Source organism: Pseudophryne corroboree, chromosome 4 (assembly GCF_028390025.1).
Source record: "Pseudophryne corroboree isolate aPseCor3 chromosome 4, aPseCor3.hap2, whole genome shotgun sequence".
NCBI classification, from domain to species: domain Eukaryota; kingdom Metazoa; phylum Chordata; class Amphibia; order Anura; family Myobatrachidae; genus Pseudophryne; species Pseudophryne corroboree.
In genome coordinates, this window is record NC_086447.1 from 162219806 (window position 1) to 162240029 (window position 20224).

The following is a 20224-nucleotide window of genomic DNA, read 5'->3' on the forward strand; positions in this document are numbered from 1 at the left end:
GCAGATGCCAAAGCAAATAGCATGACCACTTTCCAAGAGAGAAATTTTAACACAACCTTTCACAAAGGTTCCAATCAGTGTGACACAAGAAAACGCAACACCACGTCAAGGTCTCATGGTGCCAATATGGGCACAAATGGAGGTTGGATGTGCAGTACTCCTTTCACGAAAGTCTGAACTTCTGGAAATGGTGGCCAATTCTTTTTTTTTTTAAAGAAATTTTATAAGGCCAAAACTGCACTGAAATGGAGCCTAACTTTAGGCCGGCATCCACACCTTCTTGCAAAGAATGGAGAAGAACGACCCAGCTGAAAGTCTTCCGTAGGAGCCTTCTTGGATTCACACCAAGACACATATTTACGCCAAATACGGTGGTAAGGCATTGCCGTTACTTCTTTTCTAGCCTGAAGAAGTGTGGAAATGACTTCACTGGGAATACCCTTTCGGGCTAGGATATGGCGTTCAACCTCCACGCCGTCAAACGCAGCCGCGGTAAGTCTTGATACCCGCCCGTATCTTGCTGTAACAGTTCCTCGCATAGAGGAAAAAGCCAGGGATCTTCTATGAGTAAATCTTGAAGAACTGGATACCAAGCCCTCCTTGGCTAGACGGGAACAATGAGGATTGCCTGAACCTTTGTTCTACTTACGTTTATCACCTTCAGAAAGAGTGAAAGCGGAAGGGACACTTAGACCAACTGAAAACACCCAAGGTGTCACGAGGGCATCCACTGCTAAAGCTTGAGTGTCCCTTGCCCTGGAACAATATCCCTGAGGTCTCTCGTTGAGGCGAGGCGCCAACATGTCCAATTGAGGCACTCCTCAAAGACTTGTCACTTCTGTGAAAACTTCTCGATGACGACTGTATTTCTCCCGGATGGAGATCGCGTTTGCAGAGGAAATCTATTTCTCCGTCGTTTACATCCGGAACGAAGACTGCTAATATAGCGTTCACCTGTCTTTCCACCCAGCGGAAAACTTTTGCGGCTTCTGCCATTGCCGCTTTTCTCTTTGTTCCGCCCTAGCGGCTTACTTACGCCACTGCTGTCAAGTCGTCCGACAGAATTAACACGGGCAGATCACGAAGAATATGTTCGTTGAAAATAGCTCTTAATTCAAGAAAGCTTACTGCAGACAAGCTTCCCAGCTTGAACTTTTCCTCTGGAAATACTTCCCTTGCAAAGACTGCTCCCCAGCCTCGGAGATCTGCATGCATGGACACCAGGATCTAATCCTGGATCCCGAACCTTCGTCCCTCTAGGAGGTGAGAACTGTGCAGACACCACAGGAGCGATATCCTGGCCATTAGGATTATATTCCGATGCATGTGTAGGTGAGACCTGGACCACATTTCCAACTGGTCCCGTGAAAACCACTCTGGCATTTGACCTGCTCACCGAAAAGGCCTCGTAGGCCGCACCCATCTTCTTCAGCAACTGAACATATTGATGGAATGTCACTGCAAATCTGATCCGACGCTGGATCCTCAGACCTCTTTCCACAGGAAAACACAGAACCTCAACCTTTCAGTATCTACTCTGATACCCACCTCCGACATCTGCATCGTTGGGAACAACAGCCATTCCCTGTGTTGAAGAACAGTCAGAGAGAAACAACGATTTGCACCACTTGTTTCTTGACCTCGCTGTAATCAGGAGAGCGTCTCAGTACAGAACAACAATGGCTCTTACAATTGAAAGAAAACCATCATACTGCCATCACTCCAGTGAAATGGCAAAGACAATCCTGGATATCAACCCAGGTAAGCTGAATGCGGAGAAAAAACGCATTTAAACCCTCTTCTACCTTTACGTGCTGGAGCTCCCTGGCCTGAGAGATTCCATTCTGTAGTTCAACTTCATAAGTAGAAATCTTTGTTTCTTTTTTTTTCTTTCTTTTTTTTTAACAGGGACAGCAGGACCATGTCCTGAACCTGACGCAACTCTGGTATGGCGTCGCGTACTACCTCCCCTTCCAGAGGGGAATCGGTAAGATCTATTTGAAAAACAGTGAGGGGAATCATCTGTAAACTCCAGTATGTCCCCCTTTGGATTCTATTATTTACTCACAGGTCCAAGTCCATTCCCGAACTGACTGAAGAGTATTAGATGAGTTCCCACCGGTGTGTGTTCCAGCCAGATAGACCCAGCGACATGCGGTGGATGTGGTAGAAACAGAATACGATATTCGCTTCTGTGAACCTAACAAGACTGCAGAACTCTTACCTTTTCACCTTCCATGATCTGCACAGAAAGGGAAAAAAGAACGGTATCGAACCGGTTAAAATGATTGCATCCCACAAAAGAATGCGTCACCAACCGTTGTAAGGGAATCTAACTCACGAAGGTAGACTTACCAGTGGTATCCACCAAGAGTGACTTAACTGAGGCCTCCCCAAACAGCGGTACACCGTCACAGGGAAAAAATAAGATTTTACTCACCGGTAAATCTATTTATCGTAGTTCGTAATGGATGCTGGGAACTCCGAAAGAACCATCGGGAATAGCGGCTCCACAGGAGACTGGGCACAACTAAAGAAAGCTTTAGGACTACCTGGTGTGCACTGGCTCCTCCCTCTATGACCCTCCTCCAGACCTCAGTTAGGATACTGTGCCCGGAAGAGCTGACACAATAAGGAAAGGATTTGGAATCCCGGGTAAGACTCATACCAGCCACACCGTATAACTCGTGATACTATACTCAGTTAACAGTATGAAATATAACTGAGCCTCTCAACAGATGGCTCAACAATAACCCTTTAGTTAACCAATAACTATATACAAGTATTGCAGACAATCCGCACTTGGGACGGGCGCCCAGCATCCACTACGGACTACGAGAAATAGATTTACCGGTGAGTAAAATCTTATTTTCTCTAACGTCCTTAGTGGATGCTGGGACTCCGTAAGGACCATGGGGATTATACCAAAGCTCCCAAACGGGCGGGAGAGTGCGGATGACTCTGCAGCACCGAATGAGCGAACTCTAGGTCCTCCTCAGCCAGGGTATCAAACTTGTAGAATTTAGCAAATGTGTTTGACCCCGACCAAGTAGCAGCTCGGCAAAGTTGTAAAGCCGAGACCCCTCGGGCAGCCGCCCAAGAAGAGCCCACCTTCTAGTGGAATGGGCTTTTACAGATTTAGGATGCGGCAGTCCAGCCGCAGAATGTGCAAGTTGAATCATGCTACAGATCCAGCGAGCAATAGTCTGCTTTGAAGCAGGCGCACCCAACTTGTTGGGTGCATGCAGGATAAATAGCGAGTCAGTCTTTCTGACTCCAACTGTCCTAGAAACATAGATTTTTAGGGCCCGGACTACGTCCAGCAACTTGGAATCCTCCAAGTCACGAGTAGCCGAGGGCACCACAATAGGCTGGTTCAAATGAAAAGCTGAAACCACCTTTGGGAGAAATTGGGGACGAGTCCTCAATTCCGCCCTATCCATATGGAAAATCAGATAAGGGCTTTTACATGATAAAGCCGCCAATTCTGACACACGCCTGGCCGAAGCCAAGGCCAACAGCATGACCACTTTCCACATGAGATATTTTAAATCCACGGTTTTAAGTGGTTCAAACCAATGTGACTTTAGGAAATCCAACACCACGTTGAGATCCCAAGGTGCCACTGGGGGCACAAAAGGGGGCTGAATATGCAGCACTCCCTTAACAAATGTCTGAACTTCAGGTAGTGAAGCCAGTTCTTTCTGGAAGAAAATCGATAGAGCCGAAATCTGGACCTTAATGGAACCCAATTTAAGGCCCATAGTCACCACTGATTGTAGGAAGTGCAGAAAACGGCCCAGCTGAAATTCCTCCGTTGGGGCCTTCCTGGCCTCACACCACGCAACATATTTTCGCAATATGCGGTGATAATGGTTTGCGGTCACTTCTTTCCTAGCTTTAATCAGCGTAGGGATGACTTCCTCCGGAATGCCCTTTTCCTTCAGGATCCGGTGTTCAACTGCCATGCCGTCAAACGCAGCCGCGGTAAGTCTTGGAACAGACAGGGCCCCTGCTGCAGCAGGTCCTGTCTGAGCGGCAGAGGCCATGGGTCCTCTGAGATCACCTCTTGAAGTTCTGGGTACCAAGCTCTTCTTGGCCAATCCGGAACAATGAGTATAGTTCTTACTCCTCTTCGTCTTATTATCCTCAGTACCTTGGGTATGAGAGGAAGAGGAGGGAACACATAAACCGACTGGTACACCCACGGTGTCACTAGAGCGTCCACAGCTATTGCCTGAGGGTCTCTCGACCTGGCGCAATATCTTTCTAGCATTTTGTTGAGGCGGGACACCATCATGTCCACCTGTGGCCGTTCCCAGCGATTTACAATCAGCTGAAAGACTTCTGGATGAAGTCCCCACTCTCCCGGGTGGAGGTCGTGCCTGCTGAGGAAGTCTGCTTCCCAGTTGTCCACTCCCGGAATGAACACTGCTGACAGTGCTAACACGTGATTTTCCGCCCATCGGAGAATCCTTGTGGCTTCTGCCATCGCCGTCCTGCTTCTCGTGCCGCCCTGTCGGTTTACATGGGCGACCGCCGTGATGTTGTCTGACTGGATCAGTACCGGCTGGTTTTGAAGCAGGGGTCTTGCCTGACTTAGGGCATTGTAGATGGCCCTTAGTTCCAGAATATTTATGTGTAGGGAAATCTCCTGGCTTGACCATAGCCCTTGGAAGTGTCTTCCCTGTGTGACTGCCCCCCAGCCTCGAAGGCTGGCATCCGTGGTCACCAGGACCCAGTCCTGTATGCCGAATCTGCGGACCTCTAGAAGATGAGCACTCTGCAGCCACCACAGCAGAGACACCCTGGTCCTTGGAGACAGGGTTATCAGCCGATGCATCTGAAGATGGGATCCGGACCACTTGTCCAACAGATCCCACTGAAAGATTCTTGCATGGAACCTGCCGAATGGAATTGCTTCGTAGGAAGCTACCATTTTTCCCAGGACTCGCGTGCAGTGATGCACCGAGACCTGTTTTGGTTTCAGGAGATCTCTGACTAGAGACGACAACTCCTTGGCTTTCTCCTCCGGGAGAAACACCCTTTTCTGGTCTGTGTCCAGAACCATCCCCAGAAACAGTAGACGTGTCGTAGGAACCAGCTGTGACTTTGGAATATTCAGAATCCAACCGTGCTGTTGTAGCACCTCCCGAGATAGTGCTACCCCGACCAACAACTGCTCCCTGGACCTCGCCTTTATAAGGAGATCGTCCAAGTATGGGATAATTAAAACTCCCTTTTTTCGAAGGAGTATCATCATTTCGGCCATTACCTTGGTAAATACCCTCGGTGCCGTGGACAGACCAAACGGCAACGTCTGGAATTGGTAATGACAGTCCTGTACCACAAATCTGAGGTACTCCTGGTGAGGAAGGTAAATGGGGACATGTAGGTAAGCATCCTTGATGTCCAGTGATACCATGTAATCCCCTTCCTCCAGGCTTGAAATAACCGCCCTGAGCGATTCCATCTTGAACTTGAACCTTTTTATATAGGTGTTCAAGGATTTAAAATTTAAAATGGGTCTCACCGAACCGTCCGGTTTCGGTACCACAAACATTGTGGAATAGTAACCCCTTCCTTGTTGAAGGAGGGGTACCTTGACTATCACCTGCTGCGAATACAGCTTGTGAATTGCCTCCAGCACTGCCTCCCTGTCTGGGGGAGCTGATGGCAAGGCAGATTTGAGGAAACGGCGAGGGGGAGACGTCTCGAATTCCAGCTTGTACCCCTGAGATACTACTTGTAGAATCCAGGGATCCACCCGTGAGCGAGCCCACTGGTCGCTGAAGTTCTTGAGACGGGCCCCCACCGTACCTGGCTCCGCCTGTGGAGCCCCAGCGTCATGCGGTGGACTTAGAGGAAGCGGGGGAGGGCTTTTGTTCCTGGGAACTGGCTGTATGCTGCAGCTTTTTTCCTCTACCTCTGCCACTGGGCAGAAAGGACGCGCCTTTAACCCGCTTGCCTTTCTGGGGCCGAAAGGACTGTACCTGATAATACGGTGCTTTCTTTGGCTGTGAGGGAACATGGGGTAACAATGCTGACTTCCCAGCTGTCGCTGTGGAAACGAGGTCCGAGAGACCATCCTCAAACAACTCCTCACCCTTGTAAGGCAAATCTTCCATGTGCCTTTTAGAATCTGCATCCCCTGTCCACTGCCGAGTCCATAAACCCCTCCTGGCAGAAATGGACATTGCACTTATTTTAGATGCCAGCCTGCAAATATCCCTCTGTGCATCTCTCATGTATAAGACTGCGTCTTTAATATGCTCTATGGTTAGCAATATAGTGTCCCTGTCTAAGGTATCAATATTTTCTGACAGGGAATCTGACCACGCAGCTGCAGCACTGCACATCCATGCTGAAGCAATAGCTGGTCTCAGTATAATACCTGAGTGTGTATAAACAGACTTCAGGATAGCCTCCTGCTTCCTATCAGCAGGCTCCTTTAGGGCGGCCGTGTCCGGAGACGGTAGTGCCACCTTCTTTGACAGGCGTGTGAGCGATTTATCTACCCTAGGGGATGTCTCCCAACGTGACCTATCCTCTGGCGGGAAAGGGTACGCCATTAGTAACTTTTTAGAAATTACTAGTTTCTTATCGGGGGAAGCCCACGCTTCTTCACACACTTCATTGAATTCATCAGAAGGGGGAAAAACCACTGGTAGTTTTTTCTCCCCAAACATAATACCCTTTTTTGTGGTACCTGGGGTAATATCAGAAATGTGGAACACATTTTTCATTGCCGTAATCATGTAACGTGTGGCTCTATTGGAATGTACACTAGTCTCATCATCGTCGACACTGGAGTCAGTTTCTGTGTCGACATCTGTGTCTGCCATCTGAGGAAGCGGGCGTTTTAGAGCCCCTGATGGCTTTTGAGACGTCTAGGCAGGCACGGGCTGAGAAGCCGGCTGTCCCACATCTGATATGTCGTCAAACCTTTTATGTAAGGAGTTGACACTGTCGCGTAATTCCTTCCACATATCCATCCACTCAGGTGTCGACCCCGCAGGGGGTGACATCACATTTATCGGCACCTGCTCCGCCTCCACATAAGCCTCCTCATCAAACATGTCGACACAGCCGTACCGACACACCGCACACACACAGGGAATGCTCTGACTGAGGACAGGACCCCACAAAGCCCTTTGGGGAGACAGAGAGAGAGTATGCCAGCACACACCAGAGCGCTATATAAAACAGGGATACACACTACACAGTGATTTTACCCCTTATAGCTGCTTATATATCACAGATTGCGCCTAAATTTAGTGCCCCCCCCCTCTCTTTTTTACCCTATGTAGTCTGGAACTGCAGGGGAGAGCCTGGGGAGCGATCCTTCCAGCGGAGCTGTGAGGGAAAATGGCGCCAGTGTGCTGAGGGAGATAGCCCCGCCCCTTTTCCGGCGGGCTTCTCCCGCTTTTTGTATACAGTTATGGCAGGGGATTTTACACATATATAGTCTTAAAGGCTATATTATGTGTTAATTTGCCAAGTAAGGTACTTATATTGCAGCCCAGGGCGCCCCCCCCCCAGCGCCCTGCACCCATCAGTGACCGGAGTATGTGGTGTGCCTGGGGAGCAATGGCGCACAGCCGCAGTGCTGTGCGCTACCTTAATGAAGACCGATGTCTTCTGCCGCCTATTTCCAGGAACGTCTTCTTGCTTCTGGCTCTGCTAGGGGGACGGCGGCGCGGCTCCGGGACCGGACGACCGAAGCTGGGCCTGTGTTCGATCCCTCTGGAGCTAATGGTGTCCAGTAGCCTTAGAAGCCCAAGCTAGCTGCAAGCAGGTAGGTTCGCTTCTCTCCCCTAGGTCCCTCGTAGCAGTGAGTCTGTTGCCAGCAGATCTCACTGAAAATAAAAACCTAAATATTACTTTCTTTCTAAGAGCTCAGGAGAGCCCCTAGTGTGCATCCAGCTCGGCCGGGCACAACATTCTAACTGGGGTCTGGAGGAGGGTCATAGAGGGAGGAGCCAGTGCACACCAGGTAGTCCTAAAGCTTTCTTTAGTTGTGCTTAGTCTCCTGCGGAGCCGCTATTCCCCATGGTCCTTACGGAGTTCCCAGCATCCACTTAGGACGTTAGAGAAACTCCAGTATCTCTCGGAGTCAGCCTCAGCATTCCTCCGGCCACACCTCCTGTAGTCGCACGGGTTATAGAGAAGAATCAACATAAGAAAAAAACCCTCTCTCTCTACGGTAATTTTATCGGATGCCTTTCCGAATACAAGCACTCCCCCATGCGCGTGCAATGCAAATAACTTGAAAGCATAGAAATAAAATATCCCTTAGCTTCCTGTATACGATCCTTTGTGACAGGGCCCCGTGCCGACCAAGAGTTGACTTTCACAGTATTCTATCCGCGGCGGGAAAAGAATAAACACTCGGACTCCTCGTGAGGATTTGAGACCAACTTGTCACGGCCGACCTAGAGCTTTATCAACAGAGCGACCAGCACATGAGAAGGAATACTTTTACTTCAGCATTCATTAGAAACCGTAATATGAATATACATATTGTAATACACATATACACACATATCATATATATATATATATATATATATCATACATATATATATATATATATCATACAGATAAGCAGATTCTCCGGAACCGCCGGGTCCCTAGTGACATTAATGTGTTCTGAATGTGTATGACCATGTACTGAATGCCCCAGTTGTGGATCTAACCAGGAAACCTTATGGTCGACAGAAAACCTAGTATTCTTCGACAGCAGGGAGTAGTAACCAGGCAAAATAACATTCTTGCGACCCCGAGGGGTCCGAGGGAAGTATACATATATAATTTTAATATCACTCCCCCACAAATACTACCATGTCTGTGCTCGAGCTACAGGCCCATGGAACCGTACCATACATATACATATAAATATATATACAGGTATAAGTTAGTTACAGCATGTTAATTTACACCCAGTAATAACAGTTGGTGCCGACAGGGTCACCCACATACTACTGTGTCTCCCATACAGTGTTTACTTTTGAAAAGCATACAACTACCGACCTGCTGACACTGCATCTACTGAATCAAGTACCAACAGGAGTCGGCGATGCCGACAGAGAGATTCCCATAACTGTTTGCAACAGAGCACTCACACATGTAGATACATGTGCACTAAAAGCTATAGTGGGTATATCTGACAGGGAACACACAGACACATATGCACAACTCAATAACTACACGCCCATTATCTAAGATAGTGCTATATTTTATTCTATTATGCACTAAATCACTGTGTCCCCCTTCGTTTACACTGCTAGTCTGTATACAGTGCTTTGGCTGGGACTGTGGAGAAAATGGCGCTGTATCATGTTGTGAGGGCTAAGCCCCGCCCCTTCTCAGCGCGCTGTAGCCCCGCTAATATTTTAGCGTATTATGCTGGCGGGGGTCCGTATACAGTGCCTATGCACTGTATACATGTTTAGCCAGGTTCAATGGAGAGGTATATTGCTATCCAGGGTGCCCCCCCCGCGCCCTGCACCATTGTAGTGCCGTTGGTGCGAGGGAGCAATGGCGCGCAGCGCGGTACCTCTGAGACTCTGAAGTCTTCTGCCGTCACTGAAGTCTACTGTTCTTCTAATACTCACCCGGCTTCTTTCTTCTGGCTTCTGTGAAGGGGGTGACGGCACGGCTCCGGGAACAAGCAGCTAGGCGCACCAAGTGATCAAACCCTCTGGAGCTAATGGTGTCCAGTAGCCTAAGAAGCAGAGCCCCTAACTCAGAAGAAGTAGGTCTGACTTCTCTCCCCTCAGTCCCATGAAGCAGGGAGCCTGTAGCCAGCAGGTCTTTCTGAAAATAAAAAACATAACATAAAGTCTTTCTGAGAAACTCAGTAGAGCTCCCCTAGTGTGTGTCCAGTCTCTCCTGGGCATAGAGGGAGGAGCCAGTTCACACCCATTCAAAGTCTTATAGTGTGCCCATGTCTCCTGCGGATCCCGTCTATACCCCATGGTCCTTACGGAGTCCCCAGCATCCTCTAGGACGTATGAGAAAAAATCTTGAATCATCTGCATAAGTAATATGAGTGTTTGACACCTCTCATACATACTCACCCTTCCATTGCCAATAACTGCACGTTCCCCTTTCTTCAGCTTTAGAACATCCCGGCAGTATGCAGCATGGGACAATATGAAGTCAACTTTTGGAGAGTCAAAAGCTTCGCTGAAAAGTCCGACATCCATTCCCTGGAAGAAAAAAAAAAGAAAAGAGACATAAATAACAAAACCTTGAGTATTACAGCTCCATATTATTGAAGACAATTTGCTCTATTTACAAATGCAATTACAACATATAATATGCAACATTCTTGTGACCCCTGAAAGGTCTATAGTAAGAAGGGCAGCTCTGCATTCCAGTTGCTGACATACATGGTGCTCAGCAGGGGTTGGGGTTAGGAGACCGGCGCAAGGGATCCCGGGGTCAGCATACCGATCCTGGGATCACAGCAGCAGAATGCCGGTGGGGGTGCGAGCGCAACAAAGCCCCTTGCGGGCTCGGTGGCTCGCTACAGGATCTATTACAACTCTACAAGTGTGAATACCCACGAGTGGGAACAGTCCCTGTCAGTCTGCTTTGCCAACTGTCGTGTTGGTAAGCGGGCGGGATCCCGGCGTCGGCATAGTGACCACCGGGATCCCGAGCGCCGCTTAAATGACCGGAACCCCTACGCAGAAAATGGAAGCTATACATATATAAACAGTTTGTATTAAATAAACCAAATTAACACTTTAAACCTACCCCAACAGCAAACTCCGTGATGGCCTGTCCAGCCTCCAAGGCTTGGGCATTTTCTTCTTTGATGATCTTGGTTATGAAGTTCTTGGCATTGTTGGAGGTCTGGGTTTGGAGAGCAGCCCAGATGGCCCTGCCAATGATGGTGCTCTCAGCAGACGGATCCTTGCTGGGATTGTTGATCATGCCAATTCTTACATTGTTGCTAGATTTCTAGAATGGGGGCAATGCCAAAAACATGGATGTGAGGATTGCTGTCTTTTAAATACAATGGATTTCAAATGAGGGCAACATAACTGAAGTACCGATACCATCAGGGTTGTGTAGGGCATGCTTGTTCTGTCTTACAAATACCCTACCCAATGCCATAAGGATCAGAATTGTTCATACAAGTACTGAGTATCTAGACATTGTCAGTGGATCAGTGTTTATTGAAACCAAAAACCATTTAAAACTTACAGCGCAACGTATGCAGAATATGAGGAAATAAAAACATATTGATGGGACATGACCAGACGCAGCGCAACATCCAGTAGATTTTCATATACGAGTATAAGATCATTATGCACAGTACCCTTTGGGTGCCAGAAAATGAGAGCAGGACTCCGTTATTACTGTAGCCTTGCCCCAAGTTTTAGTTTAGAAGACAAAATAGCAATCACAGTTCATCAACAGTCTAGTCTAGCCCACTTGTTCCATTGCACATACAATACATAACAGCAGTCTGACTTGCTTGAAAAGGACAACTTTACTATACTAAACGTCAACAGAAATAGCTAATACTTAATAACTGTAACTTTTACTCCTAACACCAGCCTAGTTGAAAGCGGTCTTTGTGCCCGTGAGGTCACTATTAATGGGGATTGAGCAGTTACCTGGTGTTTAATTGCATCATATAAAACTTGGCGCCCTGAAGGTTTGTCAAAATCCCCCACAATCCAGAAGGTGACGGGTCTAACAAACGAGTCATCTGTAAAAATAAGAGCGATAGTGTATGGTAACAGGATTTCTGTAGTCACATTAAACCCTTTTCTCCTAATTCATTGGCGGACACTTACACTATAAACCACAATATATATTTAAACAAGGGAGCGCTAAGAACAGGGTCAGTTTAAATCACACATTTATTACAATCCACATATAAACAGCAAATAAAATCAAGGATAATATCCGGATATTAAAACAATATAGTGCACTCTTTATTTAGTCCCATGCCCTGAGCTCAAATTAGTAATTGTCTATTCACACAGATAGATCCGTACAATCTCCACTGGTACGCATTAATTGTGTCCAATTGTAACCATGCTGTCTTGATAATTAATTGGCTTTAAACAAGGCAACCTTCTTATTATTTGTATCCAGCAAAAATGTATCAGTCACTGGAAGGCTCCTTAATAGATAGCAGTAGGGGGAGAGCGCTGTGTAGTAAATGGATGCACAGCGGTATGCTACGACTCCTTCGTCCCAGCCGCAGCACGTCTTTTGAAAGGTTACTCACAGCCGCCTCTGCTTCCCTCGGTGTGCAGACCGTTTTGCACTCGGTCCTGCTGTTGCTTTATCCCCGGTCAGGTTTCCATTGCGCTGCGTGCGGTAGTGGGATCCGTTCGTGAAAGAGCTCCGGACACCGGAATCCAAGTAGTGAACGCCCCTCTTACGCGTTTCTCCGCCCACGGGGCCAGAGGTTTCCTCAGAGAGTTATCCCAGCAGTATAACCAGTCCCTTTTTATGCTGGGATAAGCCAATCATTATACTGATTGATTAAATTACACTCTGCTGTTATAAATACATGGAACTTACTTAGTATAATTGTTTAAAAACATTTAAATCATATATAAAAAGTATCAACAGTTTCTTATGGTGGTACAAACATCATTCAACAATCATATATGCATATGTTCGATTTAAACAAAACGAATCATTTTGATTTAACCTAATTGAACCCAATTATCTAAAACTGACCAGGAGAAAGTCAAATAAATGTTGGAAGCTCATTCTCAAGTAAACCGCTCTTATGGCTCAGAGGGAACTTTACCAGCTCATAAATTACACAGCCTCCAAAACCACAGGATCAATTGCATCATATACCTAATTTTCTATCGGAATCATATTTCAGATATTTATAGCTTAATTAATTTTTATTATTAGGTTTTCACACCTCCATCATCCACTACAAAAATCTCTTCAATGATTCAATAGATACCTAATGATATTTGTATCTCATCATTCCATTGTTATAATGTTAAGAGATTATTCACCCTTTTTTTAAAAAGTTATAATTAGGGAATTATTGAATCAAGGTAAAACAGAAATATAATTATCACTATCTGCAAACTAAAGTACATTTTAGTATACAATTTTCTCCTATTGGCAGAGATTTTAACCATAAAGGAGCCGGAGTCTATTGGAACGGAAGATGGAAGGAGAGGGGAAAAAAAGGAAGGAGAGGGGAAAAAAAGATAACAATACCCCCAAAAAATTATGCATGGAGTCTAACAGCCTCCAATGTTATTCAATTCGATATTCTCGTTGAGGCCATCTGGGGTGAGGGTCCCCAACGAGAAAATCCAGAACGCCTCTCTTGTGCACAGGCGGTTAAATCCATCACCTCCTCTTGGGGTAGGTGCTATAAATTCAATGCCCTGCACCTTAAGTACATTAACGTCCCCAGCATGACAACATACTACATGTTTTGAGAGGCTGTGCTTGTAATTTTTCTTTATTACATTTCTTCTATGTTCAAGGAACCTTGTGTTCAAGCTCCTTGTGGTCCTTCCCACATATTGCTTACCACAGGTACAGCTAATCAAATATATGACAAATGTCTGTTGACAATTAATGATTGTTTCTATCTCAAACTTCTGTCCTGAAGTGAAAGACTCAAAAGATGCACTTCTGTTAACAACATGTGGGCAGGTCAAACAATTCTTTCTACCACATTTATAACAACCTCTTAGTGTTGTCAGCCAATTATCAGAAAGGGACGTAGCTTTTCTCTGTCCTTGGTAGAAACTTGGCGAGATATAATTCTTAACATTCTTCGCTTTCCGAAAAACTACTTTTATTGACTCCCCTAGGCATGGGCACAGTGTGGCATCCAGTTTAAGGATTTCAAAGTTCTTGGTTAACACATTCTTAATTTCCTTAGAACAGGTATTATATTTAATTATAAATGGAAGTATCTTATCATCATTCACAAATACATCAGCGGGTTTAGTCCTAACATCCTTAGTGTTGGACAAAAGAGAACCCCTGTCTCTAAATGTCGCTTTCTCTAATGACCTCTCCAGTAATCCCACCGGGTAATCTTGATCTAAAAAGGCATTAGTTAATATAGCAGCATGTTCTTGGAAACCACTCAGTTCAGTACAAATCCTCCTCATCCTTAGATATTGTCCAGCTGGTATATTATCTTTCCATTTCTGACTGTGACAGCTATTATAATTCAAATAGCCGTTACAATCAACATCCTTCCTATAGGTATTCGTTTCTATCCTACCTTCCCTGACCGAGAGGGCGATATCCAGATAATTTATGTGTGTAGGGTGACAAGAATGTGTAAATTTAAGTCCAAAAGTGTTTGAATTAATATAAGACATAAAAGCAGAAACACTAGAGACCCCGTCCCAAATAATAAAAAGATCATCTATGTACCGACCATACAGCACCAGGTTCGCCCTATATGGACCCCCCCAGAGGTATTCCTCTTCGAAGAGGCCCATATATAAATTAGCAAAGCTAGGGGCGAACCTGGTGCCCATGGCGGTACCGTGCACTTGAAGATAAAACTGTGAATCAAATAAAAAATAGTTGTGAGCTAAAATGTATTCTATTGACTCTAATACAAACTCACGTCGTTCTGGCATTAACCCCACATCAGCATTGAGAAAGTGACGACAGGCTTCTATACCCTCACTATGAGGGATGTTGGTATAAAGCGATTCTACATCGCAAGTCAAAAAGACATAATCCTGTTTCCACTCCATCCCTCCCACTAGATTTAAAAAGTGGGTGGTGTCCCTGATGTGGGATCAAAGACCAGAGACGTGAGTCTGTAAAAAAGAGTCAACGAATGCTGATAGGTTAGAAGTGAGGGACCCTACACCAGAAATTATGGGACGACCAGGTGGTGCTACCAAGGATTTGTGGATTTTGTGATTTTCCCAAAATCCACAAATCCTTGGTAGCACCACCTGGTCGTCCCATAATTTCTGGTGTAGGGTCCCTCACTTCTAACCTATCAGCATTCGTTGACTCTTTTTTACAGACTCACGTCTCTGGTCTTCGATCCCACATTAGGGACACCACCCACTTTTTAAATCTAGTGGGAGGGATGGAGTGGAAACAGGATTATGTCTTTTTGACTTGCGATGTAGAATCGCTTTATACCAACATCCCTCATAGTGAGGGTATAGAAGCCTGTCGTCACTTTCTCAATGCTGATGTGGGGTTGATGCCAGAACGACGTGAGTTTGTATTAGAGTCAATAGAATACATTTTAGCTCACAACTATAATAAGAATTTACTTACCGATAATTCTATTTCTCGGAGTCCGTAGTGGATGCTGGGGTTCCTGAAAGGACCATGGGGAATAGCGGCTCCGCAGGAGACAGGGCACAAAAAGTAAAGCTTTAGGATCAGGTGGTGTGCACTGGCTCCTCCCCCTATGACCCTCCTCCAAGCCAGTTAGGTACTGTGCCCGGACGAGCGTACACAATAAGGGAGGAATTTTGAATCCCGGGTAAGACTCATACCAGCCACACCAATCACACCGTACAACTTGTGATCTAAACCCAGTTAACAGTATGATAACAGCGGAGCCTCTGAAAAGATGGCTCACAACAATAATAACCCGATTTTTGTAACTATGTACAAGTATTGCAGATAATCCGCACTTGGGATGGGCGCCCAGCATCCACTACGGACTCCGAGAAATAGAATTATCGGTAAGTAAATTCTTATTTTCTCTATCGTCCTAGTGGATGCTGGGGTTCCTGAAAGGACCATGGGGATTATACCAAAGCTCCCAAACGGGCGGGAGAGTGCGGATGACTCTGCAGCACCGAATGAGAGAACTCCAGGTCCTCTTTTGCCAGGATATCAAATTTGTAGAATTTTACAAACGTGTTCTCCCCTGACCACGTAGCTGCTCGGCAGAGTTGTAATGCCGAGACCTCTCGGGCAGCCGCCCAAGATGAGCCCACCTTCCTTGTGGAATGGGCCTTAACCGATTTAGACTGTGGCAGGCCTGCCTCAGAATGTGCAAGTTGAATTGTGTTACAAATCCAACGAGCAATCGACTGCTTAGAAGCAGGCGCACCCAACTTGTTGGGTGCATACAGTATAAACAGCGAGTCAGATTTTCTGACTCCAGCTGTCCTGGAACATATTTTCAGGGCCCTGACAACTTCTAGCAACTTGGAGTCCTCCAAGTCCCTAGTAGGTGCAAGGCACCACAATAAGCTGGTTCAGGTGAAACACTGACACCACCTTAGGGAGAGAACTGGGGACGAGTCCGCAGCTCTGCCCTGTCCGAATGGACAAACAGATATGGGCTTTTTTGAGAAAAAAAAACCACCAATTTGACACTCGCCTGGTCCAGGCCAGGGCCAAGAGCATGGTCACTTTTTATGTGAGATGCTTCAAATCCACATATTTGACTGGTTTTAAACCAATGTGATTTGAGGAATCCCAGAACTACGTTGAGATCCCACAGTGCCACTGGAGGCACAAAAAAGGGGTTTGTATATGCAATACTCCCTTGACAAACTTCTGGACTTCAGGAACTGAAGCCAATTCCTTCTGGAAGAAAATTTACAGGGCCGAATTTGAACCTTAATGGACCCCAATTTGAGGCCCATAGACACTCCTGTTTGCAGGAAATGCAGGAAACGACCGAGTTGAAATTTCTTTGTGGGGCCTTCCTGGCCTCACACCACGCAACATATTTTCGCCACACGTGGTGATAATGTTGTGCGGTCACCTCCTTTCTGGCTTTGACCAGGGTAGGAATGACCTCTTCCGGAATGCCTTTTTTCCCTTAGGATCCGGCTTTCCATCGCCATGCCGACAAACGCAGCTGCGGTAAGTCTTGGAACAGACATGGTACTTGCTGAGCAAGTCCCTTCTTAGCGGCAGAGGCCATAAGACCTCTGTAAGCATCTCTTGAAGTTCCGGGTACCAAGTCCTTCTTGGCCAATCCGGAGCCATGAGTATAGTTCTTACTCCTCTACGTCTTATAATTCTCAGCACCTTAGGTATGAGAAGCAGAGGAGGGAACACATACACCGACTGGTACACCCACGGTGTTACCAGAACGTCCACATCTAATGCCTGAGGGTCTCTTGACCTGGCGCAATACCTGTCCCGTTTTTTGTTCAGACGGGACGCCATCATGTCCACCTTTGGTATTTCCCAACGGTTTACAATCATGTGGAAAAAACTTCTCAATGAAGTTTCCACTCTCCCGGGTGGAGGTCGTGCTGAGGAAGTCTGCTTCCCAGTTTCCATTCCCGGGATGAAAAACTGCTGACAGTGTTATCACATGATTTTCCGCCCAGCGAAAAGTCCTTGCAGTTTCTGCCATTGCCCTCCTGCTTCTTGTGTCGCCCTGTCTGTTTACGTGGGCGACTGCCGTGATGTTTTTCCCACTGGATCAATACCGGCTGACCTTGAAGCAGAGGTCTTGCTAAGCTTAGAGCATTATAAATTTACCCTTAGCTCCAGTATATTTATGTGGAGAAAAAGTCTCCATACTTGATCACACTCCCTGGAAATTTTTCCCTTGTGTGACTGCTCCCCAGCCTCTCAGGCGGGGCTCCGTGGTTACCAGCATCCAATCCTGAATGCCGAATCTGCGGCCCTCTAGAAGATGAGCACTCTATAACCACCACAGGAGAGACACCCTTGTCCTTGGATATTGGGTTATCCGCTGATGCATCTGAAGATGCGATCCGAACCATTTGTCCAGCAGATCCCACTGAAAAGTTCTTACGTGAAATCTGCCGAATGGAATTGCTTCGTAGGAAGCCACCATTTTTACCAGGACCCTTGTGCAGTGATGCACTGTTTTTAGGAGGTTCCTGACTTGCTCGGATAACTCCCTGGCTTTCTCTTCCGGGAGAAACACCTTTTTCTGGACTGTGTCCAGAATCATCCCTAGGCACAGCAGACGTGTCGTCGGGATCAGCTGCGATTTTGGAATATTTAGAATCCACCCGTGCTGATTGTAGCAGTATCCGAGATAGTGCTACTCCGACCTCCAACTGTTCCCTGGACTATGCCCCTATCAGGAGATCGTCCAAGTAAGGGATAATTAAGACGCCTTTTCTTCGAAGAAGAATCATCAATTCGGCCATTACCTTGGTAAAGACCCCGGGGTGCCGTGGACAATCCAAACGGCAGCGTCTGAAACTGATAGTGACAGTTCTGCACCACGAACCTGAGGTACCCTTAGTGAGAAGGGCAAATTTGGGACATAGAGGTAAGCATCCCTGATGTCCCGGGACACTATATAGTCCCCTTCTTCCTGGTTCGTTATCACTGCTCTGAGTGACTTCATCTTAATTTGAACCTTTGTAAGTGTTCAAAAAAAAATTTTTTAGAATAAGTCTCACCTAGCCTTCTGGCTTCAGTACCACAATATAGTGTGGAATAATATCCCTTTTCTGTAGTAGGAGGGGTAATTTAATTATCACCTGCTGGGAATACAGCTTGTGAATTTTTTCCCATACTACCTCCTTGTCGGAGGGAGACTTGGTAAAGCAGACTTCAGGAGCCTGCGAAGGGGAAACGTCTCGACATTCCCATCTGTACCCCCGGGATACTACTTGTAGGATCCAGGGGTCCTGTACGGTCTCAGCGCCATGCTGAGTACTTGTCAGACGCGGTGGAACGCTTCTGTTCCTGGGAATGGGCTGCCTGCTGCAGTCTTCTTCCCTTTCCTCTATCCCTGGGCAGATATGATCTTATAGGGACGAGAGGACTGAGGCTGAAAAGACGGTGTCTTTTTCTGCAGAGATGTGACTTAGGGTAAAAAACGGTGGATTTTCCAGCAGTTGCCGTGACCACCAGGTCCGATGGACCGACCCCAAACAAGTCCTCTTCCTTTATACGGCCATACTGTGCCGTTTGGAATCTGCATCACCTGACCACTGTCGTGTCCATAACATCTTCTGGCAGTTATGGACATCGCGTTTATTCATGATGCCAGAGTGCAAATATCCCTCTGTGCATCTCGCATATATAGAAATGCTCTATAGTCAATAAAATACTGTCCCTGTCAAGGGTATCAATATTTTTAGTCAGGGAATCCGACCAAGCCACCCTAGCTCTGCACATCCAGGCTGAGGCGATCGCTGGCCGCAGTATAACACCAGTATGTGTGTATATACTTTTATTATATTTTCCAGCCTTGTCAGCTGGTCCTTGAGGACGGCCCTATCTATAGACGGTACCGCCACTTGTTTTGATAAGCGTGTGAGCGCCTTATCCACCTTAAGGGGTGTTTCCCAACGCGCCCTAACTTCTGGCGGGAAAGGGTATACCGCCCATAATTTTCTATCGGGGGGAACCCACGCATCATCACACACTTTATTTAATTTATCTGATTCAGGAAAAACTATGGTAGTTTTTTCACATCCCACATAATACCCTCTTTTGTGGTACTTGTAGTATCAGAAATACGTAACACCTCCTTCATTGCCTTTAACGTGTGGCCCTAATAAGGAATACGTTTGTTTATTCACCGTCGACACTGGATTCAGTGTCCCTGTCTGTGTCTGTGTCGACCGACTAAAGTAAACGGGCGTTTTAAAACCCTTGACGGTGTTTTTGAGACGTCTGGACCGTACTAATTGTTTGTCGGCCGTCTCATGTCGTCAACCGACCTTGCAGCGTGTTGACATTATCACGTAATTTCCTAAATAAGCCATCCATTCCGGTGTCGACTCCCTAGAGAGTGACATCACCATTACAGGCAATTGCTCCGCCTCCTCACCAACATCGTCCTCCTACCTGTCGACACACACGTACCGACACACAGCACACACACAGGGAATGCTCTGATAGAGGACAGGACCCACTAGCCCTTTGGAGAGACAGAGGGAGAGTTTGCCAGCACACACCAAAAACGCTATAATTATATAGGGACAACCTTATATAAGTGTTTTCCCTTATAGCATCTTAATATATATATAAGCATATCGCCAAATTAGTGCCCCCCCTCTCTGTTTTAACCCTGTTTCTGTAGTGCAGTGCAGGGGAGAGCCTGGGAGCCTTCCCTCCAGCCTTTCTGTGAGGGAAAATGGCGCTGTGTGCTGAGGAGATAGGCCCCGCCCCTTTTTCGGCGGCCTCGTCTCCCGCTCTTAACGGATTCTGGCAGGGGTTAAATATCTCCATATAGCCTCCGGAGGCTATATGTGAGGTATTTTTAGCCAAAATAGGTATTCATTTGCCTCCCAGGGCG

At 46.6% G+C, this 20224-nt stretch overlaps 1 protein-coding gene across 3 annotated transcripts in view; it reads right to left on the minus strand.

Moving 5' to 3' along the window:
• Positions 1-20224, minus strand: part of UGGT1 (UDP-glucose glycoprotein glucosyltransferase 1) — a 381222-nt gene that overhangs the window by 67366 nt on the left and 293632 nt on the right. For all 3 annotated transcript variants that reach the window (XM_063915521.1, XM_063915522.1, XM_063915523.1), the window contains exons 22-24: positions 11637-11731; positions 10768-10974; positions 10083-10214 (exon numbers count right to left, since the gene is read on the minus strand). In XM_063915521.1, coding sequence (XP_063771591.1) covers positions 10083-10214; positions 10768-10974; positions 11637-11731 — 434 coding nt within the window. The remainder of the gene's footprint in view (positions 1-10082; positions 10215-10767; positions 10975-11636; positions 11732-20224) is intronic.